This window comes from Rhinolophus hipposideros (genome assembly GCF_964194185.1).
Source record: "Rhinolophus hipposideros genome assembly, chromosome: 12".
NCBI lineage: Eukaryota > Metazoa > Chordata > Mammalia > Chiroptera > Rhinolophidae > Rhinolophus > Rhinolophus hipposideros.
The window spans coordinates 56,077,631-56,099,605 of record NC_138058.1 but is presented as its reverse complement, the minus strand read 5'-3'; the positions used below and the strand labels follow the sequence as shown (position 1 = coordinate 56,099,605).

The window sequence follows — 21,975 nt, the reverse complement described above, 5'->3', positions numbered from 1 at the left end:
GTGTCCCCTAAAACCATTCCAGGGAATAAGGCTAGTAATACTTTAGCTTCATTAATAAGATATATTCTAACAACAAATTGCTAATACTTTATGATACGTAATCTAAGTTATGAAAATGTAGGTGTGAAAAATAAGGGAAAAGAGGTGATCATTTGCTTCGTAAATGGCTTTTCACTCTACAGAAGTGCTTTTTGCAAAATCTCTTGGAACAATAAGAACTCAACATACTTAAAATATAATTTGATTAACTGGAAGGATACACACCAAATCCATAAAGGCGGTTACTTGAGAGAATATAAATTGAGCTCAGATGAGGGGAAAAAGATTCTGAGTCAATTGTGGATGATGAGTACACGTAACACTAATCTCTGTACTACTCTGGATTTCTTAAATTACGCTCCTCCACACCTCCAAAAATACTGCTTAAAGTCAAAAGATTTTACTTTACATTTAATACATAAAATGAGACTCAGCTAAATAAAAAATGAGATTTCTGAAAGTCTACAGGGAAAAAAATCAAAATGAGTCGTTTTAAAAAAAATACACTTAAGATTTATGCACATAGTACCTTTCATCAGTTTCACAACTACAGTCTCATTTTCCCATAAAAATCATTTGAGAGGAAATAATGGCATTATCACCATTATCTATTTACAACGAGGAAAGTAATATACATAGAGGTAGACTAACATGCCCAGAATCTTTCATCAAGTTGTTGTGGGTACTAATTTCTTGTCTCACGGTACAATGAGTATGTGGTACTTCCCTGCATATAAATGCGACCGCTACAATCTGGAGACTAGTGAATCTGACAGATTTTTGTGGCTGGCAGAAAACCTGTGGTTGCCTTTTGGGCATATGGAAGATTTTCTTTCTTTGTTTTTATTTTTTTGTAGATTAGTTGCAACAAATTTTATTTTTAAAATTGAGATATTACTTAGGATATTCATATTTTAAATTTTTTAATTAACTTAGAATTCTTTTTAAAAAACCTTTAGCTGTTTAAAAGCTGTAAGAGTTCTATATACTTACTCTTTTGGTCAATACGAAGGTCATACAGAGGTGTCCTATATATATCCACACTGGAAAGTGCACACCGAGAGAGGGGCACATGATGAGAAGGCCCAAGGATGAAAATTCTCCGGCTAGGAGATATACAACAAAAACACAGAACAATTGCACGTCTACACAAACCTTATTAAATAAAAGGAAGAAAAATAAGTAACTTCTAAAAATTACATGTAGTACTGTTTTCCTTGATTGATTTCATTGCCTACTATTATGTCCTAAATTGTGTTCTTTTCAAATTCATAGTTCCTCAGAAATGTAATAGTAGATAAGGTCTTTAAAGAGGTGATTAAATTAAAATGAGGCCATTAGGGTAAGGCCTGAATCCGATATGACTGGTGTCCTTACAAGAAGAAGACACACCAGGGAGCACATACACAGAGAGGTGACCACATGAAGAGGCAACAAGAGAACACCCATCTGAATGCCAAGGAAAGAGGCCTCAGGAGAAACCAACCCTGCCAGTACCTTAACATCTCCAGAACTGTGAGAAAACAAATTTCTGTTGTTTCAGCCACCTAGATCATGTTATTTTCTTATGGCAGCAGTAGTAAACTAATATACCTACTAAAGATTTGCTCCTCAGCTAATTAAGTTCATTTCCTTATCTCTGTCTTTTTGTTGAAAGGCCTTTAAAACAACCACATTCAACACTGAAATATCAGTTACTGATTATCTACAGTAAACCATCCTGCTATGCTTAAAATCATCTCTGTAATCACAATGGCCAGTTTACAGGTTTTCAATAGCTATAATATTGAACTTTAAACATTTCAGCTATTAAATAAAATCTCAAAATTCTAACTGTTCGAAACCCGCCTTCTAAGGTTTACCACAACTTTAATAAAAATACATAATAGTATAAATTCTAAAAATCTATACAAAATATCATTACAAAGAAGCATTCTGATAAAGCTATTTCCACATTTCTTCCATAGCAGAGAAAAAAGGCATCTTGTTGAGAAGAATTCTGTGTAATAAGCTTTCTCTGTTCCCAATCAAGTAGAAGCCGTTCTCAAAAACAAAGAAACTTGATTATGTGTTATTTGCACTGTAGGCTAAAGAGAAGGACTGGGCTAAACTGAGCTTAAATCTTTACAATCCTTTTATCGTGACATCAAGAGTAAAATTTCATTTTATCTCAAATATCCGTACAATTTAAATTCCAAAACTATCCATTTTCTCTGTTCTCCCAGTTTCATATGAATGAAATTTACACACACACACACACACACACACACTCACTCACTCACTCACTCTCTCTCTTACAGATCCAAAAAAAAAAATTCTAAGAAAAAAGGAAATATATGATGGGCTATATACCTAAAAAATTAAGTACCAGTCATTGTTCAACTAATGGACAAAGACTGAGACATCAGCGAATTAATCCTTTCACATCAAAAACTTGCAGACCAGGGAATGTGTACTTTAGCAATATATTCATTTTGATAAAATTCTATTATGGCTAAGAAATTAACCTATTACTTGCTATTTGGAGGGAGATTGGGAATAAGAAAGATGTGGACAAGTAAAAAGCTTAGAGTCCCAAAACCCCCTCAAGACATCACACATAGCAAACATAGAAGACTTTCATCCACAGGCCATTTCTAGTCAGAAACATATCTTTTCCTGCTCCCCTCATTCCTGCTAATACTCAATTCTTGTCATCACCTTTATGATCAACTCTAGTTAACCATTTCAGAAAGAAAAAAACAAATCTATAGATTCCTAAAGGAACAAAAGAGATACCACTACGTTCTCCTATCTTTAAAGCACATAAAGATCACAATTTTTAAAATTAAAGTCTAATGTGGGACATAGATAATGGTAACTCTGAGTGTTTAAGTGACTTGCCTAAGGACACGTATTTATATGAATCAAGAATCAAGTATGAAAAAAAGGCATTTCTATGTTTGAGGAATAATTTTCTGTGAAAAGAAAAAAGGATGGAATATTTAAAATCAGAATACTCCTGGGAAATCCAGGATAATTAAAATATGAAATGACTTTTAAAATATCAATCTAAACTCAAGCTATAGATACATTTCATGGCAAGTGTAACAAGGTTCTTTCACAGTGGCCAAAAGACGAGCACTACACTCAAGAACTAAAGACCCAAGGTCAGCTTGGAAGGCCTAACTGCGTCCTTCAATATCTATTTACCTTGGTTGCATTTTTGTCAGACCCAACCTAGCTGAAAAGATGAAGAATGCTGGGGAAAAGAGCTTCCTCCAATCTAAATTATCCAACTCTCTGCCCAACAGATTCTTTCTAGTTTGGCAGAAACTCACCCAGAGGCAACATAGTGAAGTTACACATTTGGTTAAGAGAGATAATAAGAAAAAAAGAGGCTTAGGTCTCCCATCAATATAAAATCCTTAAAAGTGACGTACCCAAGAACAAACCAAAAAAGCTAGGTATCATTGAAGAGAAGGGGAAAAGAGTGCATATTAAATCAGTTGTAATCACAAAATAGGTCTCTTTGTCAGCTGTATGCTAACAAAAAAGAAAATTAATAGTTTAAATACAAGATAACACATTTTTTTTTTCTTTTTGATACACTACTATGTCTATAAATGCCACAGAAAAGCCATGGAAACATTTTGGAGAGAAATAAGTAATATAAGCATTGGACACAATGCCACTTTCAATTTATTTCTGAAATAATTGCACGGTGCTTTGTCTTTAAAGAAGTGATTTTTAAATATTAGCGTATCATCACAGTTGCCAAGCATGTATGTAAAAGAAACCTTTCATATGAAAAAATGAGGGAAAAGCAGTAGGCATTCTCTCAGGAATAAATGCAGTTCACATGTGATACCGCATTTGTGGAGTTACTTACTATTATGAATGTCGTCTGTGCACCCAATACATAAGCTACCCGAGTGTCTGTGCTCATAAATATTCAACTACTTATTCTAAATAATGGAACACAAGTAATTTTTTAAAGGTGTTCCATAGCAAATGGAGATATTTTTTAACTAAAGAACAAAATACCATGTGGCCCCAAATAAGATTCCTTTTGCTCTCTTTTTCTGCCCTGCAAGACTTTCTGAAAGATATGAATCAAGTTACTGTCTAAGCACATCCTGAGTTCCAGTTTTTCATTAAAGTTGTAGTAATAGGAAAAGACTTTGCAACTACAAATATGGAAAAGGACTTAACTAAATGTATCATTTAAAAATTGCCTTTAACAGCCAGAGTGCTATTCCTGAAACATAAGTTAGATCTCATTGTTCCCCTGCTCCAAGTCTTTCACTGGCTCTTCATGATCAGAGCATAAAATCCAAACTCCTTAAAATGGGTTCTAAAGTCTCAAAGGAACTAGCCCCTTCTTGTATTACTCTTCCCCTCATCACAGCACTTTCTGTACACTAGTCTCCTTGCAAGTTCCTTAATGCCACGGTATAACTCTGCCCACTTCAAAGCTTTCCCATGTGCTATTGTTCCTTTCGCATGGCTTAAAAATCATTTCCTCAGAAATGCCTTCCTCAACACCTTATCCACAGTCTAAACCCAAGCACCTTGCATCACAGCAGTTCTCCGAGTATGAACTGTGGGTTCCTCAAGGCCCCTTCACGGAGTCCACAATTAACAGTATTTTCATAATTATACAAAGAAGGTATGTGCCTTTTTCACCATGATGACATTTGCACTTATGGCACAAAAGTGAGACTTGGGCAAACCGCTGGCACATGAGAACTGCGATCAAGGTAATGGAACCAAAGTGTACCAGAAGTCATGTGTTCTTCACCTTCACCCACACCAAGTTTTTTCCTAAAGGCCAGTGTCACCTAATTTCATTAAATCTTGAACTTTGAGTACAGTTTCATAAAAATATTCTGTATAACAAAATGCATTCAATTTGTGGTTTTAAATGCATAAAGCAAAAAAAATGCATAAAGCATTTCTGTTACATACAGATGCTGTATCTCAAGGAAAAGCATTAGTGTGATTGTGAGTTGTGAGTTACACTAGAATTTTTTTTCATGGAATGAAATTTTTACTTCAAAAAATGACTGCAGACAAATTTAGGTATTCGGGAGAAATGTTCTAAGATGAACAAAATGAGCCTGCCATTTCAAAGAAAACATTGAAGCTTTTAAGTGAAAATTAGACTTTTGCAAAATTCCTATCACTGTGAAACTGATAGCTTCCCAATAATGAAAGATTTTTCTAATGAAATTGGTAGTGATATTAACAAATATGATTTTTTGACATTGTATGATAAATGTCAACATTTGAAAGATCTACCTAAATCAATGCACAAGTTATTTTCCAAATGTTCCATGTAGGATGTTACAAAAATCACGCAAAAGTAAAAGATCCCTTCGAAGTGCAAGATCGCATAGTACAAAAGATGATCCTAGTTGACATGCAGACAATGGATTAGTGTGGAGGGGAAGAACAGAAGCTAGTGGTATAGAATTTAACCTTCTCTCTTGGACTTATGTTTTCTCTGTACTTCTCACGGTTCCCAAAAGGATTTGTGTTTTCTCAAAAGACTCTGGAGACTGCAAATCTCAGGGAGGGCCACTTTCAAAAGAATACAACTATGACTGTGAATTATTATAACACTTAGACCTTCAAATTTATTTATTCAGAAATCAATTATTATATATTAGTTATGAAAATAAGCTGATTATATCACATCCATCATTTGTCTCCCTTTTTACTGATCTCCTTTACCATTTTCTTAGTCCTTGGCTCTCTTTCTTTTTTATTCTTTTTCTTTTTCCTTCCAGTCTCACTTTCCATCAACTTAAACTTAACAAATACTTTACACTTCTACCAATACTGGCTCCATATCTCTCCATGTATTCCAAGTCCAAATTTAATTCAGGGGTACCCTTCCAGCCCATAACATCAATAAAAATTCTGCCAAATAGAAAAAAAGTTTAGAAAAAGCTGTTATGTAAACTAACTTTGATTATGTAATAGCTGGTTTACAGGCCCAGGGTCAAATGAAGGAAGCTTCTGAAAATCTTTCCAATTTAATTTCTACTTACTCTTATTCAAGAAATAATTTAGTTAAAATTGTATATTAAATATGTATCAAGAAATATTTGTTAAAGATGTCCCTCAAAACTTCATAAATGAGGCAAGGCTAACCAAAATCTCATCAGTCTGACAACATTATCATTTAATTTATTATTTAAAATTCACTAAAAATAATTTTCAACAGAAGTATGATACAATGTGCAGAGCACACTACATAAAAACAAAAAAAGAGTTGTGGGTGAGATTTTCTTTTTAAATTCACGGCTGCTATGAGCTACTTCTTTTGAGTGATTATCCTTCATCTCTATTAGTACAAGTCTAACCTTTATCAAGCAACATAGGACAGAATTAAGATGATCAATTTTATCTATTCATACAGTGTGTGTACAACTGGCAATACTGACTGGACCCTGATACTGGGTCACATGTAGTGAATTAACTATTTAAATAAAAATGCTGGTAAGAAAATTAAGTAATTTGGGAGGCTATTCCCAATATTGCTAAGTTATTCCCAGCAGAAGCTTTTGAAGGTTCACACATTTCTTATTTTAGAGAGTAGCATACTAAGCTTTTGAAAATTCACAAGTTTATCATTTTAGACAGTAGCATACTACGCAGTTTCACTTTGCCAGAAAGATTTTTTAAGCTAATTTCAGAGCTGTCATTGAATTATTAAAAGCTTATATGCTTTAAACACCATATGTAATATACTGTCAGATTCTAAAATAATTCAGGTACCTTACCCTGTCAATGATAAATTATTCTTCTTTCATTAACCACAACTTAACAAGTACAATAAAGAATTTTAAATTACAAAATGGTTAAAATACAAAGGGCTTTGCATTTTTTCTTTAAAAAGGCTCATCTCCAGGTTTTCACAGAAAAATTTAAAATCCAAAATATTTAACTGTTAGTGCTTCTGTACCCAATTTCAACGTGGGGTGTGGAGTATTCTCCATACCTCCAACAAGCCATTCTGTAACACCACCAGGATGTCCAAGAATTCAACTCAATTCTGACACTATCTACCTGGAGATAGCATCTGATTCCAGAGGTTATGGTTCAGTTCTATAAGACTGCCCCCCATCCCCACCCTCAGATGCTAATCGGAAGCCCAGGTAGTCACTTGTGCTTCTGACTGCCCAGCTACAGGTTGGAGATTCCAACGACCCCTTCCGTGGACTTTAATTCAGACTTCAGTCACAAGTCCAAGTTGTTAGTTATACTTCTGACTGACTGGCTATAAATCAGAGATTGCAATGACCCTCTCCGTGGTTTCGATTAATTTGCTACAGCAGCTCACAGAATTCAGAGAAACATTTTACTTCTAAGATCACTGATTTGTTATAAAAGGATATCTCAGGAACAACCAGGTGGAAGAGATGCATAGGGCAAGGTATGGGGAAAGGATATGGAACTTCCATGCCCTCTCCAAGGTGCCAGTCTCCCTCAAATCTCCATGTGTTCACCAACCCAGAAGCGCTCTGAACCCTGTCCTTTTGGGTCTTTTGTGGAGGTTTCATTAGTCGTGACTAATTAAACCATTGGACACTGGTGACTGATTCAACCTCCAGACCCTCCCCACTCCCCAGAGGTCAGGAATGGGACTTAAAGTTGCAACCCTCTAATCACATGGTTGGTTCTCCTGACAACAAGCCCCCATCCTTAGGTGGGGTCCAGAAACCACCTCATTACACCGCTCTATAACAAGAGACACCTTTGTCACATTCAACACTTAGGAAATTCCAAGGGTTAGGGGAATCACTTAAGTGACCAAAATATATTTCTTGTAAGTCACAATATCACATTAACCTTCTAACATTTCCAGAACTAAACATTTTACCAACTAAAGGAGAGGTAAAAACTAAATGTTCAGACAATAAAAACTAGTATTAACATTTTCCACAACCTATATAAAGTATAATCAAATTTATAAAAAGTCAAATTCCTAATGAAATAGAGTACATATTAACAATAGTACACAAAACAAATTACTTCAGTGACAAAGCAATTACGATATAATTCCCAACCTTCTTCTCCCATAAACAAAATGGTCTCTGACTATGTTACTTACGTAATAGATGGATCCACTTGTTTGTAAGCATGAGCAGCACAAGACCCACAGTACGTATATCCTGCATGGCTACAAAACAAAATATTTTTTAAACTTAATCATCAGATTCAAAATCAAGATATTCTGGGGGGAAAAACTTTTGAAAGAAATATAATAACTATGGTAAACTACAGAATTGAGTGAATAGATTAAAAACAATGTAACTAAAGATTCAACTTCTAGACAATAATAGGAAACATGATTGTTCTGTGTTCCAATTTTAAAATTTAAAAAGTATTTTATAATTTTTTTGGTCTGAAAACAAATTAGATTTGGAGATACCCAAGGCTTACTTGAAGTTGCTGATGTAATGCTAACACTATATGAGTTTTTAACATTCCTTTTCAACACCATTAGCAAACTATTACATAACAATGGTAAGACGAAGAGCAAGTCAAATCAGGCCAGAACTAATACCCTACAGAGAAGGACTCACTACCCTCTGTGTCTTTAGGAATAAGATAATTGACTTGGCCTCTGTGTATCATGTCTTTTATTTTTCTCTCTCCACAACTTATCTCTTTCATCCTGTGGTCTCAGTATTAGATTATCATCTACAGAATTATAGAATGACTGTTTCTGGAACTCTTTTTTTTTTCTTGACTCATTCAAGTTATATGAGTCTAGAAACATTTCCCTTGGTGCTTACTTATTAGTATGTAGCCAGTGGTATGTTGGTAATGGTTAACAATTGGCTCTGCAGAATAAAAATGTATGCTATACACCTGTACATAATTTATTATAAATTTTACTGAATTAAAATATGTAACACAATTTACAAATAATAAAAAAAATACACAATACTCTACTGTAAATTCCACATAGCCAACTGACTGTCACAGAATGTTTTCACTGATTCTAGCGGAACTCATCCATAGCCAAGTGAAGGCTGTAACTGACAGGAGTAAAACAATGAAGACATCATTCATTCAACAACGACTGTGAATGACTTCTTTGCTGTTTAGATAATAGTTTTCATTACTAGAAAGAGTATTTCCTTCCTCACTTTTTTGTGCTATTCACAATATAAAGGCTACAGACACAACGTAATTTTAAGTATTATTTGCATTATTCATCTTTCCCCATTATTTCCCTAAGTACAGAAAAATCAACAAAAAACAAAGCTCTGATTTGTAGCCATTTGCCAATTACTGTGGAATAAATCATTCCCCTCCATGGCTAATTTCAAGATGCACAGTAAATTAAAAACAAAACACAGACTTGGAGAAAATATTTGTAAAGCATATATCTGATAAAGGATTTATATCTGAATATGTTAAAAATGTCAAAACAAACAACCCAATACTTAAAAAAAAATGGGCAACCATTTTTGCAAGACAAAAAGTTATAAAGATTGGTTACCTAACAATGTGAATGTATTTAAACTGTACTGAACTGTTTATGTAAAAGGTTAAAAATAGTTAAGATGGTAAATTTTATGTTATGTGCATTTCACCACAACTAAAACAAAGTTTAAATAGGAAAAGAGGTGAACAGATAACTTCATCAAAGAATATACTGGGATCGCAAATAAGCGTATGAAAGATTGCTCGACATCATTTAGTCATTAAGGAAAGAGGCAAATTAAAACTAAAATGATCTACCATTAAACATCCACTAGAATAGCTAAAATTAAAAACAGTGGGCATACCAAATGTGGCAAAGATGTAGAACTGAAACTCAATATACACTGATGGAAATGTAAAACAGTACAACTACTTTGGAAAAGAGTTTGGCAATTTCTTAAAAAGTTAAACATACTGTTGTCATGTGACCCAAGCTACTCCACACCTAAAAAAAGAAAAAAGAAAAAGAAAAAAAAAGACAGCATTATGTCCACACAAGGATTTGTGCACAAATGTTCAATCCCTCTGTAGTATGTTCAATTTATCTGTAATAAACCAAACTGGAACATAAATGACTCTCAAAAGTGAATAAAAAACCAAATTGTGGTCCATCCATACGATGGAATATTCATCATCAATAGAAAGAAATGAACTATTGACACACTCAAATTAATAATGCTAAAAAAAAAAAAGGTAAAAATCAATAAAGAAATATGCTGAGGGCAAAAAGCCAGACCCCCCCAAAAAAATAAAAGTCCATACTGTATGATTCCATTAAATAATTCTAGAAAATAAAAACTAATCTATAGTGACAGAAAGTATATCAGTGGGTGTGGAAGGAAAATTACAAAAGGGCACAAGGAAATTTTTGAGGATGATGAATATGATCATTACCTTAATTATGGGGATGGTGTCACGGGTGTATACATAGTTCAAACTTATCAAATTGTACACTTTACATATATGCAGCTGTATGTTAACCATACCACAATAAAGCTCTGTTTTTAAAATGGTCCTCAGCTGAACTAGCTTAAGATATGAAGGGAGAAAAAGAGATTCACCTAAGTCAATCGCAGCAACACAAGATAGTAGGGTGCTGAATTAGGAATTAAGTAATATGGGATATACACTAAGCACACTGAAATCACTGAGGGCTTTATTGGTTGGATTAAGTGGAGTTACTCTTACCCAAGGGAGCCTATCAAGCTGCCCCATAGAGAAATGTTCTCACAACATACTTCTAACTTTAGCCAGAAGGAAATGTAAGTTGTTCTACGGCTCAGCACATAGAACTCTGCTGTCATCCTGTACTGATCTTGATACTCGAGCCTAACCAGGGGCTCTATTTTATCTGGTTCTGTCCCCAATCTTCTAGCGCCCAAGACTCCAGTGCTGACTGCCTCAGACTCCTAACACCTGTTCCTGACCTTAACATTACTGACTGCCCCTCATCAATTCAGAAATATGCTATCTTGCCTGGTCACGTGGACCTTAAAAACCATCTGATTTATCTGGATGCCCTTCTCTGTCTCTGACATCTCAGATTTTCAACAGTGCTTTGCTCTCAGTTGTCACTCATTTTCCATCCCTCCCCTTCCCATCCTTATACCTTAAACTGGTTCTTCCACCTTAAGACTCGGTTTTCAGACTTTAGTTCCTATATCCCATTCCTGAATTTGAAGGTCTTGAACCCCAGTCCATATCTTTAAGTCAAACTGTCTTTCTAGTCTGAGTCTCTCCCATTTTTACCAATCCTGTTCCTACCCAACCTCAGTTCTTAAAAGTTAAAAAGGCCTCTTAAAGGCGTTGGATTCTTGAAGTATGGGAAGGATAGAAATAATAAGAGTAGCAGGGCAAGGGCACGAAGGAAGGGCATAAAGGCTGAAGAAAGAACATGAACAAATGTCCAAGTGTATGATATAGACGAGAAAATATGTGGCTGGCCTGAGTGGAACAAGAGAGTCAGACAGGAGTCTGGGCTTGATAACACAAGTTACCGAAAAACTGTCGTACCCTCTTGAGCAAGGGAGTGGCAATCTAGAACTGTTACTACTCTAGTACTGACGACTGTGAGCAGAATGGACACACTAGCAACAGGAGGTGTTATGTGAAGCTCTCTTGGAAATTGGGGCATGAGGTAGCAACATCATGGTCGAGAATGGTGTCAGTAGCAGTGGGAAATGAAAAATGAATATTCTAAGGTCTAAAAAGAAAAACTAATACATCTTAGTGACCAAGTAGGCATAAGAGGATGAGGAGGAGTGAGCTGTGATAATGGTAATAATTCACTTTTACTGAGTGCTTACTATGTGTCAGGCACTCCTCTATGTAACTCAAAGCATTTACTCAATCTTCACACCATCCCTATGAGATAGGAATTATTATTTCCTCATTTTGTAGGTGAAAAATGTAGGTGAAGAAACTAAAGCAGAAAGGTTAAGAAACTTGCTCAAGGTCACATATATACTAAGTAGCGACCCCAGGACTTAGAGTCAGGCAACAGAGCGCCAGAACCTCTTCTTAACCACCAAAGGGATCTTAACATATTTGAAGGAAGAAAGGAAGAATTCCATAGAGTAGGAAAAGCAACAAGCCTAGAACCTGGAGGAGTACTTACAGAATCATATATCCTATAAGATAACAGGAAAGGAAGACAGTTTTGAAAAAATGGTTGAGGTAATATATTTTATATTAGGTTGGTGCAAAAGTAATTGCTGTTTAAAAGGTTAAAAATAATTGCAAAAACCACAATTACTTTTGTACCAACCTAATAATAGAACTCAGATTTCATGGTTTCAGTCTTTTTGAAGTTGAAGACTTAAGTCTGCTTGAAATAAAGACAAAATAGTTGCAAAAAGAGAGGATGAGTCTTAAATTAGAGAGAACACACTGCAAAGAATTAAAAAAGAATCAAGTATACCATCCCTCTGAACCTCCATCATGAGGAACTCTAATTCACGAAAAGGACCACGATCATTTTCAAAAAGAATTTCTAATTCTTCCCTTTTCCTGGCCTAGATATATGGTAAGGAAGAAAGCCCAAGTAATAATCATTAAATCTCACCACTGATCCTCAGTTCCCACACCCTTCTCTTGCTAATAAAACCTATGATTCTACACGTATGTGGAAACAAGATTTCATTAAGGCATCACTCCTAATAAAGGAAGCTTCACCAAGGGAACATCTAAGGTTTTTTCTTTTGTGCTAATGGCCAGGAGACCCATGAAAATTTGAGCTCTACAGATATTTGAATATGCATTGTAAAAGTATGCCCCAGTCAGTTTTTTTAAAGCTATTAAAATCCTTAACACAAAGTCATCCCTGCTGGCTCTTCCAGGTCACTCTGGTTCCCAACGTAACTTCTCATGAAAGCAAATACAAAATTAAACTTTAGTACGTATAATTTGTCATTAGGCTAAATTATGCCTCTAAAAACTTTCTTTTAACAGGAAGTACTTTTGCTTCTCCCTTTACTCCTACACAGCAGACCCTTTCCATCAGTACAGCTCCTAACCCTCCAGAATCTCTGTGCCCCCCACAGAGCTTTAACCACAAGAGGATGCAAGGCCATTGTCCATGATTATTTACTGCTTAAGTGGCAGTTTCCCTCCCACACAGCAACCTTGCAGTGTGGTGTGATTTAATTTCCTAAGTCAGGAAAATTACCAATTACTACATGACATGGACTTTCACTCCTTTATTCTGAGACGTTCAAAGTTATAGGTGAATAGTTTAAACTGTGACTGCCAAGAGTCTACCACACATTCTATAAGAATCTTTTCATCAAAGGGGATATAGAAAAGAATAAAAGAATGCTTACTTGGATTCAACAAAGTCAGGTTCTCACACTCCTAGTTCTACTTAATACCAGCAAAAATACAAAATAAAAAGATTGGACTAGATGAAATGAGAAGATCGGACCAGATGAAATAAGATCTCCAGAAGAAGAAAAGTCTGTTGAGATCTACTTAAGCTAAGGTCTCATCCAGAAAACTAGAAACTAAATTTAAAAACACCTGTGAACATGTGGGAGTCAATCTGAATGACAGACAACTGGCCCTAAACAGTTTGTAGAAACAGCGGCCTCCACATTGCCTCTGTTTTATTTTGCTGCAGGTCGCTTTTTATTCTTTTCTTTCATAGGCACTGCTCAATGGCCCTCAAAATTCCAGCTTCAAAAAAAATATTAGCTGATGATTATATTTTTTTTAATATCCAGGTTAGATAGTCATTATTCAGAATGTTTTATTTTTACAAAACGGAATCTCACAAATATTAAGTTAACAACACTGTGACCTAAGGAAAGTTATTAAAGTCATTCAAGTCAGACAAGAATAAACCAACCACAATGTTGCATACCTACATTTTTTTACCGCTAGGATATATGGGATTTAAGATATTGCCATGAGTAACCTACTGCTGACATAAACAAGGATGAGAAAAAAATAAGTTGTCCATCTCCAGTGACTGAAGAACTATATAATTTATGAAGATTCATTGTCTCGTGCTATACACTGGGAGAGCTCTACAGGTATGCTTCACTACACACACACACACACACACACACACGTCTTCTGTATAAAAGTTTCTTAGCTTTTAGTTAAATTAGTTTTAATATTAAAAGTAATACATGCACACAGTAAAAAAGTCAAACAATAAAGAAGGGTACAAAATGAAAAGTAAAAGTACCCTTTATCCCATACTACTCTTACTAGGTTAATTACTAACAATCAACCTCTATTTTAAATATGTATGACAGGGGCTTCAATATTCATAGTATCTGCTTTCTAGTAAAAAAATAATTGTCTTATGTAAATAAGCCCCTCCCAATTCTCTGATTATATTTTGATATTCAACAAGAGGTCTGTGAAGTGATGCATAGCTGTATAGCTCCATTCTAAGGGTTGCTGAGATATTCCTGCATACTGCAACACAAACAACAATTTTGGCATCAAGGTGTCTGGCAGTCATGGTAGGAAGGCTTTGGAACTCCTACTTCATGAGATCATTTCAATATATATCCCTGGGCCACATACTGTCTCCTGTGCCTCAAGATAAGTAAGGCAGCGATAAATTCAAACAAAGGATATTTTTTAATCAAATTAAATTCTTTTGAATCTTCCAAATGTGCCTGCCTATGTATCACGTAGGTTAGAATTCATTAAGATTGACCAACAGTTGGTTTATGGATCAATATTTATTCTTTAATGACATCATTCTATTTAATCTACATCAATATAAAAAATGAGTAACCTGTTTAAGTACTTTCAAAAGTGTGTATCTAGCTTCTGAGTTTGTTTGGGTAAGGCATTCCTTATATGAATTATGCTTATCAAGGCAAAATCTATGAAAAGCTGGTCCCAGAGAGCTAGAATTTAAAAAATTTAAAGTATGTTTTTGATAGACTTTATTTGAAAATTAGAAATCTTAAAATTTTAGTTTTCTAATTGCTATATAAGCATATTCTTACAAAGATCCTTTTGTGCCTCTGTAGCAATAAAATATTTGTTGTTGCTTTTCTACCTAAAAAATAAAACAAAAACTAACTCTGGAAAGGAAAATAATTACTTTTGGAAACCACATAATAAGATAAATGACTACACTTAAAGTTTCCGTATGTTAACAAAATGCAAATTGCCTATATATGCATAAATCTAACTACAAAGTCACTATATAGCAGAAACATGCACACCAAAGCCAAAACTATTTTCAAATATCCATTTTAAAACTTAAGGTAACTTGGAAATCTTTTACAAATCAATATATTTCTAACTTGAGCTCAAGCATTGCATTTCCCAGACCATTGCCAATGATTTCAATTTTAAACTTACTACAAGAAGGAAACAAGTCTAGCTACTTTTTCATGAATAACTAACTTCAACTTAATTATGTGTTGATTCAGCTCAGCTCCCACATTTAGAACAAGTTTTAACTAGGAAGGTAGCATACCATAATAGTCAAATACCAGCAAAGTAATGGGAAAGACAATACAACCTATCTCGTGAGTTACTATAAAGTGGTCCATTGTTTCTCACCCAATCAACGACATATCTCACTTATATAAACTTCCCCTCTTATCACTGCATAAAATTTTCTTTTCCTACTGGAACAGTTCCTCAACATTAGAGTACTTGAATACCTCCCACTTTGAATAAAAATTCTCTCCTGACACCATGTTCCCACTGTTATATTTCCTTCATTTACAGAAAAATTCATCAAACACTTACTATCTATACTCACTATCTCCATTTATTTCCCTTTCAGATTCTTTCTTAAACGACACCAATTGTGCTTTCATCCCCACCACTCCAAAGAAATTGTTCTCATCAAGGTAATCAGCAATCTCCACATTGCAAAATCCAATTATCAAGTCTCAGTCCTTATTTGAGCAATCAGCCGAATTTGACACAGCCGATCAGTTTCTCCTCCCTGACGTGTTTTTCATCCTTTTGCCTCCCAGGGACACCACCCTCTCTTAGTTTTCCTCCTTGCTCACTGGTCCTCCCTTCACTATATCCTTTATAAATGGTCATCTTCATCCTGACCTCTAAATAAAGCTGGCGTCCCTGAACCTCTTCTCTACCTTTATTTTACTCCCTAGGCATCTATAGCCTGTTTAGACTTTAAGTGTGATATATCCACCAACACAACCTGACCCTTCTTCCCTATACTACAAGATTTATGTAACTAGCTGCCGATTTGAAATCTCCACTTGGATATCTAATAGGCATCTCAGCATTAACATGGTCAAAGTCAAATCCTAGTTTCTACATAAACACTTCTACTCCCCACCTCTATCCGTTTGCTCCTTACCAGTATAAAAGCAATTCCATCCTTTCAGTTTCACAGGCCAAGACTTAAGAGTCATCCTTAACTCTTCTCCTATTTTATTGGTCCTTCCCTTCGAAATGCATCCAGAACACGCTGCTTCTCATCATCTCCACCAGTAGCCCCCCGAGTCAAAGCGACCATAGCCATCTCTCCTCTGTAATAAGCCTCCTAAACCGGACTCCGTTCCCACAAAACAGAACATCCACATTGTAGGCAAGAGTAAGCCTTTTCAAACCTAAGTCAGGTCATATAACTTTTCTGCTCACAACTTCTCATGACTTGCCATTTCACTTGGAATAAAAACCAAAGTTTTTCGGACAGCCTATACCGCCTCTCCAAAGCCCCTGCTGCCTATCTCATTCACTTCTTTTTCTCTCACACATACCACTCCAGCTACACTGTCTCCTTGCTCTTTTCTCAAACACATTAAGCATATTCTGCCCCAGAGCCTTTGCACTTGCTGTTCCTCATCTTAAAACCCTCTTTCCCTGGGTATCTGCCTAACTTCTCTCTCACATCATTTAGGCTCAGATCAGGTCAGGGAGACCTGTTCTTACCATCCAATGCAAACTAGCAACTCTCTAACTATCGTGTCACTCTCAATCCTCCTAATCCGCTTTACTTTTGTTCTTAGCACCCATCAGCACTTGACACAGAATAAATTATTTAATTGTTTGTCTGTCTTCCCCAAGTACTAAAATGCAAGCTCTATGAGAACAGTAATTTGATTTATTTAAAACACAGCACAAAGAAGAGCACCTGGCATTTAGCCTGGTATACATTTGCTGAGTGACTAAATAAACTGCAAGTCATCGCGCTAAAAAATAAAAAGTTTTATAAAGATTAGCTCATTTAATCGTCAAAAAAGCTGTATGAAGGTAGGTACTATTATTATTCCAAATATACCAATGAGACAAAGACACAAGAGATTAAATAACTTGTATGTCACCGAGCTTGTAAGTGATATATATAGACAGCCACCTGTATCTATTAAATGACATTGTTAGATAATATAAATGGAGTAGTTAACAAAATGTTTGGCATATGAAACACCTAACATTTACGGAATACTTATTATGTGCCAAACATTAATGTAGGCTCTTAATGTGTATTTACTCATTTAATTCTCATATTGTTTAATAAGTGGTTGCTATTATTATTTTCACTATTATTTATCAGGGTACCAACCTTAACTCAATAGAAGTCACACAAAAGATGCTACTGTGAGAGAAACAGCACAAACTCCAACCTTTCCTCTTCGAAGAAAAATGTTAACATGTGCGTAAAATAATGTGTTTTGAGGATTAGCACTGGAAACCAAATCAAAATTAACTGAATTCTTATCATACACAAACATATCATTAAAGATATATTGCTAACCTGTAGTTCTAAAAAGTCCTCTAACATTCAAAGATAAAATAGTCACAGATTTTCTTCATTACGAAAAAAAAAGTCTATTCCTAAGGTGAAGGGGTTAAGAAGTACAAATGGGTAGTTACAAAATAGTCACAGGATGGAAAGTACAGCATAGAGAATATAGTCAATGATATGGTAATAACTACATATGGCGCCAAGTGGGTACCGGACTTACCGGGGCCGGGGGATCACTTTGTAAATTACACAAATGTCTAACCACTAGGCTGTGCACCCAAAACTAATATAAAACAATATTGAATGTTAACTGCAATTGAAAAATTTTAAAGAATAATAATCACTGAAGTATTTTTTAAATATCTACTCCTCCCCCAAAACTCTGATTGCTACTCCATACTGCACAGTATTATGCTTAATACATCTTTTTCATTATAAGTTACAGATTATCTAGATTAAAGTAGATCTTTTTAATGTTTAAAATAGAATTTATTCACTTACACCAGTTATTACTGAAATCACCAAGTTTACTTAATGTAAACAACCCTCTGCTTTAAAAGTCAGTTTTATTACCAAAAATAAATTTTGAAATTACTGCATCTGAGAAAATACAGTAGCCAATTTCTTTTATCCTGGAGTTAAAGTGAAAGGTCACAGGAATCCTGAAAATTACTGAATATAATTTCGTCAGCTCAATATAGCATTTGGTTTTTGATTTTTAGTTTAACCTGTAGACATTCATCCTTCATTAATAATAACATATGAAAGATTCTAGGTAAAGACCCTTAATACTTACGGTGCAATAATGGCTCTAGCAGGTCTTTTTGTAGACTGTACTTGTGAAAGCCAACCTTCTAGCTGTGCATTCAGCTGCGGCCCTATAAAAAGAGAAAGAGGGAAACTGGAGTCAGCAAAACATTGTACTATAGATAACCATACATGACACAAAGCCCTCATTGAACCTATTTGGAACTAAAATAGCTTAATGGGCAGTGGGATCATCAGTATGGATGTTAAAGTTTGAAACTTAATCAACTACATACAAAGTCTCAAGCAAGCCACATGCTAAGGCCAAGTTCTGATTAAACAAAATTTGCCTTTATTTGCTTATTTATTTACTACTATCTTCATTCCAGAACAAGCACAACAATACGATCTACAATTTGAAGTGGTGTTCAAGCAAAACAAGAAACAGAAAACTGTTAGCACATGAAAAGATAACAATTGAGTGAATATTTCTTAGAGCACCAAAGTCTGCTATAGTCACTAGATCACTCCCACACCCGATGACCTTTTCTTCCATCCACTCCAGCCTGCTCCTCCCACAATCAAATCAATAACCAGTAATTACATTACCTCCAAAATCTGTTTCAAGCATCTCACTCTCTTCACTTCCTATCTTTCCAGTTCACTCCTAGAATTATGTTGGTTCAAGGACTCTGCGCTCTTTTATCTGCCCCAGTCTCCTGCACTAACTAGTTCATTAAGTACAAACATGCAACACTAGCAGATTGATTCCTCCCAACTACCACCCCATTTGCCACTATCCATCATCCCCTCTTCTTCACTTCTTACCCAACCTGAGACCTATCATTCCCTTACCTATGGACTCACTCCTTTGCTCATCTCATCTTCCATCATAATCAAATCACAGTTAAAACCAACTTTCCACTTAACACAGTACCTCCACCACCTGAACAGGTGAGTAGGACTGAAAAGAAACACAACCATATGAACTATGAAATTATACCTATAAATTTCAGCAGACCATTAACAAAGCTCAAAATTCACACCACATTAACCTACTGAATTTGTTCTCCCATCTTCAAGATAATTACCTCATATAACTTCTCCTTTTACCTTATACCTTGAACCCTTTCCTCTTCTCATTCCCAGCAGATAATCACACTTTTCATTTTGTCAAGGAAAGACAAACAGTTGTAGGGTGGCCAGCCATCCTGATTTGTCCAGGACTTTCCCAGTTTTAGCGATGAAAGTCCTACAACCTGGGAAACCTCAGTCCCAAGCAAACCTGAACATTAGTCACCCTAAGTTCAGAAGAGAACTACATGCTCTTCCCACCATTTATACCACTTTCCCTCCTGTTTCAACAAACTGTCCTGGCTCCTATCAAAAGCCAAACAATTTACTTCTGCACTGGATCCACTGTTCTCTTACTCAAGGACTCTGCTCTTACAACAGTCCCAGTCTCCTCCCCAAACTTGTCCTTTTTTACTAGATCATTGTCATTAGCCTGCAAATTAGCAGACTGATTTCCCCCCTAACTACCACCCCATTTCTCTGGCCCCCTTTTCCTCTGGCTCTCTTTTTAAACTTTTAATCATAACATTTAAAAATTACAAAAGAATCTAGATAATAATAATAACAAATACCCATGGACCCACTCCCCAAATAAATTAAATCTTAATGTTATATCTTATTAAGATCTTCCTTTAGTAAGAAATAAGACATTAAAAACACAGTTGAATCCGTTGCCGATCCCATTTATACATCTACCTCCGTAAAGGTAACCACTTTCTGATTTTGGTGTTCATCACTACATTATTATACTTTTACTAATACATATATCCATAAATAATATGTATATTATTTTGTTCTCCATGGTTTTAAATGTTATATAAATATGCTGTATATGTCCTTCTGCAAATTGTTCCAGTCACTTAACATTATTTTTAAAAATTATTCATGTTGATATATGTAGCTCTAATTCATTCATTTTCAATACTGTATAGTATTGTAATGTACGAATACACCCAAATTCATCTATTTATTCATCGTCCTGTTCACTGACATTTTAATTGTTTCCATTGTTTCACTGTTAACTATAAGCCTCTTACGAACATGTGTTAAGAGTTTCTCTGGGATTTATCTAGAAGTAAAAGGACTGGGTCATAGGGCATGCACATCTTCAGCTCTACTAATACATTGCTCAACTGCCCACTAAAGCAGTAGGATTCATTTACCCATTAGTTTAAGGGCAAATAAAGAGGTTTAATTCTTCCAGTTAAAAATAAGGAGACACTAACCACAAACTTCTCATAGAGCATTTTCGTTAGAAAACTTGTAAATTCTTTCTCTGCCCCTCTGAAATGTGTATGTTTGTAAAAACTAAATAAGCTTCTAACCAGCAATCCAGAACTGTCTTTCTCAAGGACCTGGTAGCCGTCTCTTTGAAATGCGATCATTAAGGAAGACAGTGCCCCTTTCTGCCAGGTTTTGTGGGAGGATAGGAGACTAACTTGAGCTAGCCACCTAGCTAATTACAAACTTACCTCCTGTCATAAAGATAGTAAGTCGATTTTTCCTATGGATAAAGCCAATTAGCTAAAGACAATATGGTCACCTCAATTACCAAGTGAATTTAGGAGGAACTACGTGTGACACACGTTGCTATCAAGTTTTCCTACAGTAGTGCATCTTGAAAGCGTGTAAGTAATGAGTTTTACCTACTTAACTACTTAAAATGGTGACCTCTCTTTAGGTCTTTGCAATCTTTTAGCAGATTTCCTATGATATGCACATTTTCTAGATCAATGCTTATTCAAAAATAAAATTGTTTTCTTTCTCTTTTTCCTTTGAAGAGAGGCTTTATGAGATGGCAGGAAGTTTTGGTTTAAATTATTTTTCCAACATCAGTAATGGTTAAAATGGTAAATTAATTTACTATTTCCCTACATCCTTACCAATATTTGATAATTCTCATAATTTTTAATTTTGCCAAGTTGATGGGCTGTCTTTTTTCCTTCTAATTTCTCCAAAATCCATTGAGATTAATCATCTGCTGATTTGGAAATCCTTTTGAATGTGTATGTTTAGGACTATACTCACAAACATTTAAAACGGACAGCCCATCTGTAAATTGCCAGAGTACAAAATAACTCTGATTCAGCAATCAAAAATGTAGTTTATTTTTAAAACTTAAATTTAAGATCGATTACCAAAAACATATGAAATAATCTCAATATTAACAAGGAAAAATAGTTCCTATTTTCAAAGTAAATTAAATTTTTAGCTGCCTAAATTTCACATTAACTTAAAATAAGGATTGCGCTAAATATTTGCATATTACAGAAGTTTGCAAAACAGAAACTGAAAAACAGCTAAGAGCAAAGAAAATAATATCTCTCAATTCAAGCATCCCACCATAACCAACTTCACTGATTTTAAGCAGTGAACCAAGCAGGTTTAATCAGTCCTTCTATAAAAGAACCAATTTCTTTCAG

At 35.1% G+C, this 21,975-nt stretch overlaps 1 protein-coding gene across 1 annotated transcript in view; it reads right to left on the bottom strand.

Annotated features, from left to right (window-relative positions):
• MEMO1 (mediator of cell motility 1) overlaps positions 1-21,975 on the bottom strand; it is a 98,612-nt gene that overhangs the window by 41,404 nt on the left and 35,233 nt on the right. Inside the window, 3 exon segments of the mRNA XM_081068372.1 lie at positions 1,033-1,145; positions 8,144-8,212; positions 18,528-18,609. Of these exon segments, the coding sequence (XP_080924498.1) occupies positions 1,033-1,145; positions 8,144-8,212; positions 18,528-18,609 (264 nt within the window).